The 15,904-nt window shown below is 38.6% G+C and overlaps 4 protein-coding genes and 1 pseudogene across 4 annotated transcripts; 4 read left to right on the forward strand and 1 right to left on the reverse strand.

Moving 5' to 3' along the window:
• Positions 1 to 760: 760 nt before the first annotated feature.
• On the reverse strand, positions 761 to 2,142 carry LOC148185794 (uncharacterized; annotated as a pseudogene).
• Positions 1,498 to 7,573, forward strand: LOC148185795 (uncharacterized). The gene has a single exon (XM_088073515.1). The coding sequence runs from the start codon at positions 3,615 to 3,617 to the stop codon at positions 4,488 to 4,490; it is 876 nt and encodes a 291-aa protein (XP_087929641.1). The 5' UTR covers positions 1,498 to 3,614; the 3' UTR covers positions 4,491 to 7,573.
• Positions 7,482 to 10,669, forward strand: LOC148185796 (uncharacterized). The gene has a single exon (XM_088074045.1). It carries the CDS (start codon positions 7,482 to 7,484, stop codon positions 8,382 to 8,384), a length of 903 nt encoding a protein of 300 aa, XP_087930171.1. The 3' UTR covers positions 8,385 to 10,669.
• A 32-nt stretch (positions 10,670 to 10,701) lies between these two features.
• Positions 10,702 to 11,628, forward strand: LOC148185797 (uncharacterized). The gene has a single exon (XM_088074046.1). It carries the CDS (start codon positions 10,702 to 10,704, stop codon positions 11,623 to 11,625), a length of 924 nt encoding a protein of 307 aa, XP_087930172.1. The 3' UTR covers positions 11,626 to 11,628.
• Positions 11,629 to 13,851: 2,223 nt separating this feature from the next.
• LOC148185798 (uncharacterized) lies at positions 13,852 to 15,304 on the forward strand. Its single transcript, XM_088073506.1, has one exon. It carries the CDS (start codon positions 13,855 to 13,857, stop codon positions 14,785 to 14,787), a length of 933 nt encoding a protein of 310 aa, XP_087929632.1. The 5' UTR covers positions 13,852 to 13,854; the 3' UTR covers positions 14,788 to 15,304.
• The last annotated feature ends 600 nt before the right edge of the window (positions 15,305 to 15,904 follow it).

A 15,904-nucleotide genomic window follows, 5' to 3' on the forward strand; every position in this document is an offset into this window, starting at 1 on the left:
ATCCTGTGAGAACAGCGATGTGCACCGCCGACTACTAGCCTGACATGCACACTACAGCGTTTTTGGTTGTGGTTTTGGGGTGGCTGTGGCTCAGAGGTAGATTGGGTCCTCTAAATGGAAAGTCAGCGGTTCAAATCCAGGCAACATGTCAAAGTTTCCTTGGCTGAGATAACGAACCCCAAGTGCTCCCAATAGTGCGTCATCACAGCGTGAGTGCACATGAAGGTTACTGAGGAGCAGGTGGCACCTTGTAGGGTAGCCATGGCCACCAGTGTGTGAAAGTGTGTATGAATGGGTGAACATGTGGTGTGAACGTGCTTTTAGCGGTCAAAAAGACTAGAAAAGCGCCATATAAGTGCAGACCATCTACAATTTAGTCGTGTGAACATTATAGTGTACAGTTGTTATCATAATATCATATAAACGTGGAATTTTTTTAAACGCAGAGACTTTTCCATGTTCAGTAGGGCGGTTCTCCTCTAAACATAACAGTGCTCTGCAGCTTGGCAGGTGCCGTCTCCACCTGTCGATTACAAATAAGCTCATATCACTTTAAAAACATTACCATGATACGTATGAACTGTACAAATGTAACATATTTAGGGTTTACAGAAACATACATTACCAACAATTTCTTTTAGTGCCTCAATCAAGGGTGAAAATTTGGGGGATATTCTGACTTTTTTTTCAGGATTTTTCAAAATTCACTTCCACATCAGCCTAAAGATAAACATCATCTCTGGGGCAGTCAAAGAAAAAATCAACAGCCTGGAGGTTTTCCCGCTCTGTGCAGAAACAGCAGCGGTAACGCCAGACTGCTGGGCAACGACAACCAGCTGACAGACCACAGCATTAAGTACTTATTACAGCTGCTAAGAACTGGAGAAATGTAGATCCCAGTGCAAATCAGGGTGCTCAAGAACTTCAACATCAGCGCTCCCATTATGGCCACGATGGTGTAGAAAGCTCTCTGCTTTGATTGATCAACCTGTTCCCTGCTCCCGCCCTCTACCCCTGGCCGTGGACGAATCAGAACGCAGAGAATGTAAAAGCTGCAGAAACAGACGACGACAGATGAAAGAAACAATAAAAAGACCTGTGAGATGACGCTTAAGTCCCCCAACCTCGACAGACCCGCTGTCGCAAAGCAAATCAGCCAAACGCAGCCGATACTGCTGTTTCTGATCCTGAGACCCCGCCCGCCTGTCTCAGCCCCAGGTAGGTGACGGGGTGGACGACAGCCAGGTAGCGCTCCACACAGGTCAGGAGGTGAAATAGTGCCTGACCAGACAGGATCATGCTGAACATGCTCATCCCCACAGTACACAACAGTAGACGCTCGACCAGACAACGCTGATCATCTCCAGGGAAACTATGTCAAAGGTGAAGACATCCGAGTGGCTCGTTAACACCGAACTGTCGTGCTGTTTCCTCGTTGTTGGTATCCCACGTAAAGGACGAAGAGGAAGAGAGGGAGGAGGAGGATGTAGGCGCCGAAGACGGATAAAAAGACGAAAAAGCTTGACTTATAGCAATCAAATGACGGAGGAGTTGACGGACATGTCTGTTTGTCTCTGGATCACTGGATGGACAATAAGACGAAGAAAGAGGACAAATGAAAGCGTCAATATAAGATGTGCAAATTTGCTTAAGAAAACCTCACACTATAAAGTAGTTTGACCCCTTCAGATCTTCAAAAGATGCATTCAAACCCTCAACAGCCACCCCCCAGAGCACTGCTTTATCTCCCTAACTTTCCCTGCCTGTCTAACTTTGACACAGTTGCTGGTCTGAATTATTAATTATTACTAACATAATGCCAGATGAATGCAACAACATGACATGGCGATATCCTGAATATTTAGTGAACTGAAAGATACTTTTCTCACACACTGGTTTAATTAAAGAATAAATCCATTACACACGTAAAAATATTTTTAAACAGGTTTTTCATTGTTATTTTACAAACTTATAAAAAAGTACTGAAATCACACCTGTCTTGTCTGCAGTTTTCTGCCTCTGATGGTCCTTCTCTTGCGTCTCTGAAGTCAGCGACTGCCGTTCAGTGGAATCTGGTCCAAATATCTGTGCAGTCAGAGTGACAAACGTCAGCAGGACCGTGGTCCAAAACAACCTACGCATCCGATGTGAATCTGGGCGATTGATCACAGCAGGCAAATTTGCTTAGTAGCGTGATTCTTCCAGTAGCACAGGGTCAGTTTATACACAACCGGGGCTGACTTTGCTCAAGAGCACTGCAGCAGGGCATCTCAGATCATCAGTTACAGCTCAATAAGAATCCACCCAGATGCTGTATAATTGAGCAAGGCACTGGATCACCGTGCTGCTGTTTCACAGTGAACCCTGCACCGTGACCTACCGGTGGGGCGACAGAACCGGAGATTTGCCTTTTTTCAATTCAGCGTATAAAGTGTAAAATCTGCATATGTGCAACATGCAAAACACAGTCCTGCTCTCACCTGTTCTTCACACACACAAACACACTTAACACTCGTTTGGATTCTTTACCAGCAGTCAGTGAGTTTGCAGACGCAGGCGACGGACGATCGGAAACTGAGGTGAATGTTTTTGATGTTTTTAAATTCTGAAATTAATTTGTTTTTAAAATATAATTGCTAAATGACCACTTGTCTTCTCTTTCCAGTAACTGTAAAAGGCAAAAAATCCCATAATCAAAAGCTGACAGTGAAAAACTTTACTTCGCATTTATTATCTGATATGAAATTCTTATTCCATTGTAGATGATCGAGTTGCCAGTCCTTTTACTTACTTTCATGAGTTGGGTGCATTCCCTAAAATACTTACTCTGTTATATGTGATAATAGTGAAATGAAAGAGAATTATCACCAGTTTTATGGAGCTTTTTAATCACCAAATACTACTAATACCCATTAATTCGTCACACTGGTCAGTGTATTCAAAGTATGCTGTTGTTGGCCTGTTGCGGCATCAGTGAGGCCAAAAATCAGGCTATTTTTTTAAAGTATTATAAAAAATGATTTCTGCTGCAGTCCCAATTGCTCTTCATGGTGAGCTTTACAGGTGAAGTTTTTTTTATGATAGCACGATAACCTCCGAGTCTTTTTGTAAACAGAGTTTTGTCTCTTTAAGTGTTACTCACCAAAATTAAATAGCATGATACCTTTGCAGAAATGTTTATTTTGTCAATGCATCAAATGGTTGAAATTCAGAGAAATGTCCTAAAATCCTAGAAACATCCATAAAACCCAAGAAACATCCTTAAATCCTAAAATTGGAGAAACATTCAAAAATCCAAGAAATGTCAGAAATTCCTAGAAATGCCCGAAATCCACGACACTTCCTAAAGTCCGTCCGAGGGATCAGAAAAATTTACAAAGATCCTAGAAATGTCCTACAATTTCAGAAATGTTTGAGAAACTGAGAAAATGCCAGAAAATCCTAAAAATGTCTCAAAATCTAGTAATCCTAGAAATGTCCAAAAACCCTAGAAAAATCCTTGAATCCTTGAAAAATGGCCCCAGGCTTACATTATTTCAGTTGCACATACTGTATAAGTTTTCGGCTTTTCTCCTCAGTTTTCTCATCGTCTTCAAGCTTCCATCACCACAGATATGTCAGTCAACTCGTCCTCCTTCAACTCCTCCCTCAATCCTGAACTCTACGCTTGTCTTCACTCCAAGGCAACCATCTCCATCATTGCCTTCATCGTGGGCAAATCCATCCTCTTCTTCCCTCTCTCCATTCTCGTCCTCTACCTGGGTCACCAACAGCGGCGGCGGCGCTCCTCTGCAACAACAAACCACTTTAACGCCTTCACCTTCCACTCGGCTGCCGTAAATCTGATAGGGGTTTTTGGATCTCCGTTGTATTTATTCGCCTTCTACTCTAACCTGCTCTACGTGGGGCTGGTGGGTTTCTGTTGTTCTAACTTCACCTTATGTGGAGAGACATTATTTAATGTGCTGACCTGTGTGGACCGATACCTGGCCGTTGTTCACCCCATCACCTACCTGGGGCTGAAAAAGGCAGGTGGGGTCAGGATCAGGAACATCAGCATTGGGTGCGTTTGGCTGCTGAGCTTGGGATGTTTTGTCCTGTCTGTTTTTTACTTCCCTTATCTCCCCCTCATGGCATTTTTCTGCCTCATGACATTCTCCTTCATTGTCGTCTCTTTCTGCTGTCTTTCTGTTCTCCGTGTTCTGATTCGTCCAGGGCCACAGGAAGGGGGTGGGGAGAGGGAGCGGGTCGACCAATCAAAGAGGAGGGCTTTCCACACTATCCTGGGCATAATGGGAGTGCTGTGGTTGTGGTTTGTGGGGTCCCTTGTTTGCCTTGTTTTGAGCAGCTCATCACTGCTGAGCCACAGTGAGAGGTGTCTGGTGCTGATGGCTGGGATCTGGTGCGATCTGCCCGGCAGTCTGGTCTTACCTCTGCTGTTTCTACGCAGGGTCAAAAAATGTCCATTTTGCAGTTCCAACCCTGTTTAACTAGAATGGGCTGATTAAATGAACCATTGTTAACAATTACTGCCATGTTGGCGCCAATGTTAAATAAACTGTTGATGACTGTTTCCCGTAGACTTTTTACATTTTGAGATTCTTTTATTGCTTTTGGAAGGTTTAATGTATTTAAAGTTATGAACTCTGGGGCACCAGTTGGCTGCAGCGGCCGCGGGTTCGATTCCAGTCTCAGCCCTTGCTGCATGTCAACTTTTATGTACGACTCAGCAAGGTTGTAATATAATATATCTTTTAGTGTACATACATCACTATTTAAATTAAGAAATAAGAGTCATAATAATTACATTTGTGCGTTTGATTGTGTTAACACTGTAGAATCTCTAAACAGATCATAAAAGACAGATTAAAATTATTGATTAAAAGATTATTTGGCGTAAAATTGAAATAGTGCTGCTTCTGTCCCTGTAATACGACCTCCTAGTTACATAATGGTGAGAAAAATGTATTTGCATGTTGTAATTTACCGGAAAGAGTACCATTAAATGTGACATGCAAAAACATACAGTCCTGCACAGAACACTGAATCAGGATGAGGATAGTATTACACATGACAGTATACTACCATACATTCAATACCCGCAAAACTAAAGTTTAACACAGTTTTGAAACTCTGTTACTGATGGTAACAGGGCTAATATTCAGAAATATTATTAAAAGCAACATTTAGCATGTCAGTTCGCTAATATTGAGTCATTAACACAGACTTGGGAAAATGTGTTTATTTTCACACGTACTGGGTATTAAACCAAAGTAAGTGGAGTGGAACCATAAAAATATAAAATGGTGTTATCTGCATAAAGATTGATGTTTTAACAATGATTTGGAAGAATAATCCAATTTTTAAATACTGTTAACAGTTACAGACCAAAAGTGTCCATTGTGGCACTCCATTACTCATGGCAAAAGAGCAAAATTAAGCACTACTAGTATTATTAAGTACTCCACAAATTCAACTAATTTGGGGGCAACGACATCTCTGAAGCTATGGCACATGTTAAAGCCTGAACTAATGAGATGTTTGATACCAATAAATATAAAACTGAGGCTAACGGTTTGCAAAGTAATGTCAAAGATTATGATTGTGTAGGACACCAAAATATTTCTGTAAATAAATCTGTTGGGAAGTATGACCTAAAGCTGGAGTCATGCACACACAGACAGGACTCAATGCACTGGATTTGAATGTACACCTCTTTGTTTAGGAGTCATTTGAATCATGCCAGATGTCCATCATTATGGACTGGTTTAATGATCCACTGTTCACAACTGATACAATGTCAGCTCAAATGTAAATTGTTTATGACTCTATTTCTTAACATTTATTGACATTTTGGAAGTTCATTTTAGTGTTTAGGAGCTTTAAAAAGTCTAAGAATATAAAGTTGTTCGCACAAATCAGTTAAGTTGTAGCATAACATTTATGCTATAGTGTAGTTTATTAATGTAAGTATAACATCACATAGTTTAAAATAACTTTAACTGTGTTTGATTGTGTTTTCTTTGTACAATTTCTAGGCATCAGAAATGACACACTGGTGCAGAGATAATCGTAATGATATTCAAATAGTGCTGCCGTCCTGTGAGCTGACCTCCAAGGTTCACAATGATGGGAAAAATTAATTTGCCTGTTGTAATTTACCGTAAAATTACCATTAAATATGACTTGCAAAAAGACACAGTCCTGCTCCCTCCTGTTCTTCACACGCCTTACTCACAGAAACGTATTGAGATATGTCTGGATTGTGAACAGCAGTCTGAGAGTTTGGAGTCATAGAGGAAGGACGATCAGAAAGACACTGCTGAGGTAAGTTATCTAAAAAAATAAACAGATTAGTTAAATATTCAGTTATTTAGAGTTATTTTTCAGATTTAGTTATCAATGTGTATTACACAGGATGTTTTATGAACTCATTCATTTATACTACCAGTAATCTGTTAGAGATATTACACACCTGTGCTTTAATATTGTCACAGTGAAATGAATATTCAGTTATTGTATCAGTTTTTATATTTTATTGAATTTGTGTTGGAAAATCATTCATTTAAATACTGAATTCTTTGAAGAACTTTCTAAATTGCTTTATGATCACTGCTTGAAATCTACATTGAATTAACTTGTTAATCCAGCATCTAAAGTGTGCAGAGTACTCATACTTTTAAAAACATAACAAAGCAAACATTTTTGCTGCCATAGAAGATATGGTCTGCTGCAAAGACTCAATAAAGACCCAAGAGTAAGGATAGACCTAAGAAAGAAATAATAGCTAAAAACCAATCTGGATGATAAATCTTATTTGATTCCTTGTCAGTTCAACAAGGCAGTCGACTTACATTAGTGCCCCAAAGGTCACGTAAACATTTTCTGAAAGAGTTTTAGTTTTTAGTCATTTTAATATTTTCTTATATATTGCATCCGTGAAACTGAATGTACTCTTTTGATGATATGTGTGTAACCTTTTATTGAGATCATTTATTCGGTCCTATTAGGATTTAGTCACTGTGTATTCATTGTTGAGTATATTTTGCAAACTAATTCTTTTTTGGTAAACTTCCTTTTCAAGGTGTTATTTCTTTAATTGATATTATTTAAATTAGGACAACTGAATTGATCAAACACTCAGTGTCACAGATTTTTCAGAAATTGATATTCTTCAATAATATTTGTTTTTAAACATTAAAATGCATATTAATTCTCTTAAAATATCGTATGCTTTAGACTCTGAACAAGTATTACTTGAGAAATCATTAATTAAAATTTGAGCTTTTGAAAAACTTTCTAAATTTATTGTTTTTTGATTCCCTTTCAAAGTCTATCATGAAATTTTTCTTGTCAACTAAAGGACTTAAAGGACTAAAGGATATACTACTGCCTTACATTGATTTTAGCATGTGTCTTTCGTCATCTCTTTTCACCATCCCCTTTTCTTGCCTCTTCTCCACATCTTCAAGGTCATAAACATGTCAGTCAACTCTTCGTCCTTTGCTGATATCCCTCCTCTTCCTCCTGACCTCTCTTTCAATTCCTCCCTCCATCCTTTCACCAACACATGTTTCAGGTCCAAGACGGACATCTACATCTTCTCCGCTCTTGTCGTCGCCTACATAACAACCCTCCCCGTCTTCATCCTCGTCCTCTACCTCGGGTACCAACAATGGAGGAAACAGCGCTCCACTTCAGCGGCTGCAACAAGTCACACTGACCTCTTCACTTATCACTCCACCATCATGCACCTGAATGAATTCTTGGGGCTCATCTACTTATTCTGCGGTGGCCTCACCAATCTCACAGAGATGTTTTATGTTGGGGTGTACACTTCGACCGTCGCCTTCCTGGGACAGGCTCTGTTTCAACTCCTGACTTGTGTGGAGCGCTACCTGGCTGTTGTTCATCCCATCATCTATCGAGGACTGAGAAAGACGAATGGGATCAGGATCAGGAACATCAGTGCCGGATGTGTTTGGATACTCAGCTATGGATGTCTTGCTGTATCTTTTACGGCCAGAATTGAATTTGTTTCCATCTTGTATTATTGCAGTACAGCCGTTTACTTGATTGTCATTTCTTTTAGCAGCATTGCAGTTCTGTGCATTCTCAAGCGTCCAGGGCCGGGGGAAGTGGGTGGAAACAGGCAGCGGGTTGACCAATCAAGGCAGAGGGCTTTCCACACTATTATCATTATAATGGGAGTGCTATTGTTAGACTTTGGGGGAAGCCTGATTATCTCTATAATTTACAAACCCTCCTTGGGAAGTGATGGGTGTTTGTATTTGATGTCCTCAATATGGTTCAGTTTGCCCAGCAGTTTTGTGTTACCTCTGCTGTATCTGCAGCGGGCAGGAAAATTAACATGTTGTAAATAAAACACTGAATCAATGTGACGGTAGGATTGCATGTGAGAGCATCATTCCATATTTAAAATATTTCAACATTAATCTAATAGTTGTTTTAAATGTTGGGGTTAAATGTCGAATCTGAATCGCAAATGGAAGTCTGCTGTATGTGTATAAGTCAGCAAGACTCAAAAGGGTAAAGTTTTATTGGTAAGATAGTGAGAGCCTGGGGCTAACGTAGACAGTACTAGCTTGGAGTGGAAATATAGACATAACAATGGTGTCATCTGCATAATAACATATGCTACGGCACAAATTTGGAAGAATAATGTAATTCATATATAATGTAAAGAATAACTTATCAAGAAGAGACCCCTGCAGCACTCTAATACAGATGGTAACAGTTGTTTATTTTGCACCATTAGGACTAGCAACATTTAACATAAAAAACTAAAAATTTGTTTTAAATTTTATGTGTGCATCTGTTAAGTATATTGTTAAGTATAATGTTTCTTATATTCACCTATTTTGTAGCATAATGATGTGTAACTTTTTTTTTACTTTTAATAAAGGAATAAATGTCAATACTTTCAATTGTATTTGATTGTGTTTTTGTTGTGTAACTTCTATACAGATCCCAAAAACTTCATCATGCAGCACAGGTGAAAAACTGATGCAGAGATAATTGGCATCATATTCAAATAGTGCTGCAGCTGACCCTGCTATCTGAGCTCCCAGTGACACAACAAGGTGAAAAATACATTTGCCTGTTGCAATTTACCGCAAAAGGCGTCATTAAATATGAATTGCAAAGTAACACTCAGTCCAGCTCTCACCTTTCTCACTCACCTTGATCACATATACATATGAAAATATATTTGATACAAATTCAGATGAACAGCAGTCAGAGAGTTTGGAGACGCAGGAGAAGGATGATCAGAACGACACTGCTGCGGTAGGTTATCTTTAAAAACAAACAGATTCATTAAATATTTAGAGATTTAGATTTACTAATTGCGTATGTATTGTTAGGTATATTTAACTAATTATTTTTGGTAAAATTCCTTTACAGTGTGTCCGTTCTTGATGTTATTTAAATTAAGTCAACTGACTTTTTTAAAAAGTCAATCTAAAGTTGATTTTTCAGAAAATGATATTCTTTGATAACATTTGTCCAGGAAGAGTTGAATTAATTTATATGATTGTTAACACTGCAAAGTTATTTTACTGTTCTGTTCTTAAACATTAAAATGCATATTAAATGTCTTAAAATATTGTATGTTTTAGATTCTGAACTTGTTATACACCAACGTTAGTTAGGTGTTATAGCTCGTTAGCTTGTTATACACCAACGTCTGCTATGATTAGTTTAATCATAGCAGACATAAAAGGGTATAATGTGATCAGATTTGTTTGTGAACTTACATTACTGATGTTAGAAAAAGTCTAATTATGGTGTTGGTCTAACTAAAACTGGACTTTTAAAATACATGTAAAAATGTTAGCGCAGCTGAAATCGAATTTCTCAAATTCGGACTGACACACCTAGGTCGCTTTACTCTTTCATGTATACACCTCAGTCGAACTTGAACTGGCCTAGGCGCATGCTCCATAGTTGCCAAGGTGGCCTTAAGTCACATGGCATAAACTTGTAAAAAGAAATCGGAGGAACATAAAAGAAGACGAAAGGTACCAAGTAAGGCTTAAAGTAAATGTACAGCGCCGAAACCATTCACTGCTTGCTAACTTGTTTGGTTTGTGACAAAATAGGTCAACTGGAAAAAGGTCCAATAGCAACTTGCTGAAAAGGGGGCATATCTGCACCTATCATGGCGGTGTCTGACATATTTCTGACCGTCGAACCATTTTCCATGGCTGCATTTACACTGGGACAATGCCTCTTTGAGCTATATTCATGGGGAAAAGTCTTCTCTTAAATCTTTATAATGCAGAATTTTTTTAATTTCTGATCAAACAGAATCGACTCTTTTGAAAAGTGAGTGAACTTGTGCTAGTGACATTGTTTATTTTGTGTGTCTCCATTTGATTTTAACATTCTCTCTCTTCATTTCTCTTCGAGTCTAGTGCAGAATCAGACCACAGATATATAAAATCTTTATCATCTGCATAGAAACGAATATTTCAGAACTGAGTCAGAAGAATATTGGGCCTCATTCAACAATATCTCCCGTTTTTTTTCTTCCTAATTTAAATTTCTGTTTAAATTGAATATTTTGATTATGACTGAGTAACCTTTTAACCATTTCATTTCATTGGATTTTAACATAATTTCATCGGTTTCTCTTCGACCCCACGTTTTGCTACTTTATTTCCTTTTCAGGCCTCCATGGATATAAACACGACAGTCAACTCTTCTTCTTGTGCTGATATTACCGTTACCACCAACTCCTCCCGTCATCGTCTCTTAATATGCTTCAGTTATAAAATCAGCATCTACATCCTTTCTGCTTTCTCCATCACCTACATCTTCCTCTTGCCCGTCCTCATGTTCGTCCTCTACCTTGGTTACCAACAATGGAAGAACCAGCGCTCAGCGTCAACGGCTCCAAGTCACTCCGATGTGATAACGTACCACGCCATCATCATGCAGCTGAATGAATTCTTGGGGTTCTTCTTCTTCTTTTGTGGTGGCTACATCCATCGGCTGGAGATTTTTCTTGTTGGGATCAACATCTTGTCTATGAGCTCGTGCGGAAAGGCTCTGTTTCACCTCCTGACCTGTGTGGAGCGCTACCTGGCTGTTGTTCACCCCGTCACCTACCTGAGGCTGAGACAGGCAGGCGGAGTCAGGATCAGAGACATCAGCATTACATGTGTTTGGCTACTGAGCCTTGGATATATGACTTTAGCTTTTTTAGTCACCTATGACTCCTACATGATCATGTATTTCTGTGTTCTTGTGTTCATGTTTATTGTTGTCTCTTTTTCAAGCATTTGGGTGCTCTGCACTCTGAAGCGTCCAGGACCGGGGCAAGTGGGTGGGAACAGGGAGCGTGTTAACCAATCGAAGCAGAGAGCTTTCCACACCATCATGGCCATTATGGGGGTGCTGTTGTTCAGGTTTGGGGCGAATCTGATTGGCAATGCAATATGCTATTCAGAAGTGCTGTTCCAGTGTAACTACTGTTATGTGTTTTCGTCTGCATTGTGGTGCGATGTGCCGAGTGGTTTGGTGTTACCTCTGCTGTTTCTACACCGGGCAGGAAAATTAACATGTCGTAAACAAAACACAGAATTGGGGTCTGGGTAGGTTCACATGTTAGAGGAATGGTACTCAATTTACGGCCCACAGACCAAATCTGGCCCCAAGATAGACTGCCTGGTGACCAAACCATTTTCTAATTCACAATGGCAATATAGTGATCTACAGTGGGGATTGTTTTTCTACTTTAAGTATACAAAACATACTGGAGTGCACAAAACAGCAAAATAGAGCTTGGTTATCCAAACATTTCTAACATTTGTCACGTGATTATCTTAATGGACTGATTCATAAATGAACTACAGTAAATGATTACTACATTGTAAATTCAGGTGTCTGATTCTTTTCCGAAGACTTTGTGAAATCATTTTAGTTTTTAGTAAAGTTTAAAAAGGTTGAAAACTTGTGTGCATATAATGCCAAACTACTATGATGCATGTTTTATGTATGATGCATGTTGTATTATAAAAAAAATCATAATCTATTCCCTTTGTTTAAATATTACTGGCATATTATTCAAATAGTGCTGCTGCTGCGCCTGCAAGTGGACCTCCCAGTGGAACAACGATGCGAACAAGAATTTGCCTGTTGTAACCTACTGTGAAAAGTATCATTACATATGAAATGCAAAGTCACACGCAGTCCTGCTCTCATATTTCCTTCACACACCTGAGTCCGGAGTCCCAGTGAAGAGCAGTTGGAGATTTTGGAGACGCAGCAGAAGGACGGTTAGAAAGAAACTCTGTTGAGGTGGGTATATTTTAAATGAGCGGTTGAATATTTAGTTAGTCCCACGGTGAGTTTTGTGAAATGATATTGATAACTTGTGGATTGCAGAGTAATAATACAATTGTACTATTATGTTCTAAAATGCATGCCAAGCCTTTTTTATATCTCATATGTCTGAGATTCTAAATTGACATTAAGTAATTTCAATTACTTAAAATCAATTAAGTAATTGATATTATTTAGATAAGTACTTATTTTTTGTTCTTGAATAATCATTTATTCAAATGTGAGCTTTGAAAGACTTTACTTACATTGTTTTTTTCTATTTTCTTAAAGATCTACCATGAAATGATTCTTGTTGACAAAAGCCTTGTTATTAAATCTTTGGATGTGAATTAATTTAATCACTGGAGACATAAATGTGGATAGTGTGGTTGATCACATTTTGTTTTGTGAACATTCATTACTGAGTATGCTGACATGCATAAAATGGTCCAGTTCTTGACCTTGTTCTGAAAAAGACTGTTAACATGGCTAATGAAAAAGTATATTCTAACTGATACTCCTGTTCACATTCATCGGTGCAAACTCTGATTAACAAGCCCTAATACGCTGTTAATCAGGTCAAAATATGAAAAAGTGGAATGGTTCAAGCTACTTATCATTCTCCTTTCAAAAAGAAAGGGCTTTTTAATTTTAGGCATGCATCTCTGCCTGGCCTTTCAGCAGTTAGTGAGTTATTTGTACTACGTATTCATAAAAATTCACAGAGCTGACTATAAACAGGAAGGATGCCGTAGTAAAATCGCAGCTGAGACATATTCAAAATGTTCTATATACATGCCGAAATAATGCTATTAAACCTGAATGATAATCACATATCCCACCTCTAAAGCGAAAAATACTAGTGTGCATGTAAACATACAAAAACATGTTCTCATTCCATGTCGCCGTATGTTGCCACAAATATCTAAAAGTTATCTGGGGCTATCTATCTAAAGATGATTAAAAGCCGAGTTCATAATCAGTCCAGATATATAAAATTGTATTATCTGCCTATAAATAAATATTTCAGAAGTGATTCTGAAGAATATTTGGCCTTATTCAACAATATCTTTTTATGTTTTTCTTACATTTGTTCTGAAGAACGGTCTTTTGACAAAGTAACGGAGCCACTGGTTAAGAGCTTTACTGCCAATTTTTTTTTGAAATGTGATTTCATTGGATTTTAGTGTAAAAGTAAGAAAAAATATCTGAATTTCATTTGGGGCACACTGAAGTGGAGTAAAAGCGTAGTTCAGGATCAGACCACGGATATATAAAATCATATCATCTGCATATAAATGAATATTTCAGAGCTGATTTATAAGAAAATTGGCCTCATTAAACAATATCTTCAAGGGTTTTTTTCTTAGTTAAATTTTTGATCAAATTAAATGTTTTGATTATGACTGAGTAACCTTAAACCATTTAATTTCATTGGATTTTAATAATCAGTCTCTCTTCAACCGCACGCCTCCTGCTTCTTCTTCTCCTCCTTAGGCCTCCATGGATATAAACATGACAGTCAACTCTTCTTTCTTTGCTGATATCCCCCCTCCTCTTCCTGACCTCTCCTTCAACTCCTCACATTATACTCTCTTTATATGCTTTGGTTCCACAATCAGCATCTACATCCTTTCTGCTTTCTCCATCACCTACATCTTCCTCTTGCCCGTCGTCATGTTCGTCCTCTACCTTGGTTACCAACAATGGAAGAACCAGCGCTCAGCGTCAACGGCTCCAAGTCACTCCGATGTCATAACGTACCACGCCATCATCATGCAGCTGAATGAATTCTTGGGGTTCTTCTTCTTCCTTTGTGGCGGCTACATCAACCTGCCAAATATTTTTCTTGTTGGGCTCAACATCTCGAGTATGAGCTCGTGCGGAAAGGCTCTGTTTCACCTCCTGACCTGTGTGGAGCGCTACCTGGCTGTTGTTCACCCCGTCACCTACCTGAGGCTGAGACAGGCAGGCGGAGTCAGGATCAGAGACATCAGCATTACATGTGTTTGGTTACTGAGCCTTGCATATATGGTTTCAGCTTATTTCACCACTTATGAGAGTAACGTGATCTTATATTTCTGCCTCCTGGTTTTCATCTTAAGTGTTGTCTCTTTTTCGAGTATTTTGGTGCTCTGCGCTCTCAAGCGTCCAGGACCGGGGAAAGTGGGTGGGAACAGGGAGCGTGTTGACCAATCAAAGCGGAGAGCTTTCCACACCATCATGGCCATAATGGGGGTGCTGTTGTTCAGGTTTGGGGGGAATCTGATTAGCAATGCAATATGCAGTTCAGCAGTGCTAATCAACTGTGACAACTGTTTGGTGTACGAGTCTTCGTTGTGGCTTGATCTGCCCAGTAGTTTCGTGTTACCTCTGCTGTTTCTACAGCGGGCGGGAAAATTAACATGTAGTAAACAAAACACTGAATCAGGATGAGCATAGGATTACAGTAGCAAAATCTTAAATAAAAGCAGTCTAGATATATATCAATAATATTCCTGTAAATGCTTTGGATTTGAAATTATAAATATGAATCAGCCAGCTGTCAAATATTTGTGTAAGTCAGCAAGAGTCATATGGGTAACTTTTAAATTTTTAGTGATAACAGTGGCAGCCACAGGTAGATGAAGAAAATACCACGTATTAGTTTGGAGTGGAAGCATGAATATGTATTTAATTGTAATTGTGTCATCTGCATAGAAATAGATGTTGCAACACTGAGTTAGAGGATTAACGTCATTACAAAATCTGATATTCAAATATTTCAAAATAACATTTTTTTTTTTTTGGTTAAATGTTGCAGATGTGTCAAGAATTACTGAATTACTAGAAAATACTATGTGCTAGTTTGGAGTGGAACCATAGATATAAGAAATGGTGTCGTCTGCATAAAAACGTATGTTGCAGTACAGAGTTAGAAGAAAAATACCATGGTTAAAATCGTAGATAAAATCTGATACTGAAATATTCAAACAGAACTAATTCTTTTGTGGTTAAGTGTTGAAAATGTGTGACAAATTACTGTCTACCGTCAAGTCAAAGTACTATGCATTTGTAGGTGTCAGCAAGACTTTGAGGTTTTAATGGTGGGATGGTATCATCTGCATGTAAACACACATTTTAGAATTGATTTAGAAGAATATCGGTCCTCATTCAACATCTTCCTGAGTATTTTCTTAAATTTGCTCTAAAGGTCTTTAAAGCCACAGGAGAGGGGTTAAGAACTATATCTAATTTTATAGCGATATTGTGGTTTTAGAGGTCGATAACGAGAGCACAAAACTGTTTCATATCCAGAGCAAAGTCAATGTCAGGAATGACTGAAACTGTAGTTGTTGTGCTCTGACTGCGTTAATTTCTGTGATTCAATAAAAGTGTGTCAAAGAATAACATTTGTTTGATTGTGGTGAATTTCATGTTTGATACTTGACAAGTTTTTGGCAATCTGATCATTTTTCAGATAATGATGGTTAAAAAGTGAAAGTCTCGATTCTTTCTGACACAGTTTCAAGCCGACGACCAGGGGGGCAGCAAAGACTTATGCAAACGCAGG

Source organism: Plectropomus leopardus, chromosome 23 (genome assembly GCF_026936395.1).
Source record: "Plectropomus leopardus strain MGB_pleo_1.0 chromosome 23, ASM2693639v1, whole genome shotgun sequence".
Taxonomy (NCBI): domain Eukaryota; kingdom Metazoa; phylum Chordata; class Actinopteri; order Perciformes; family Serranidae; genus Plectropomus; species Plectropomus leopardus.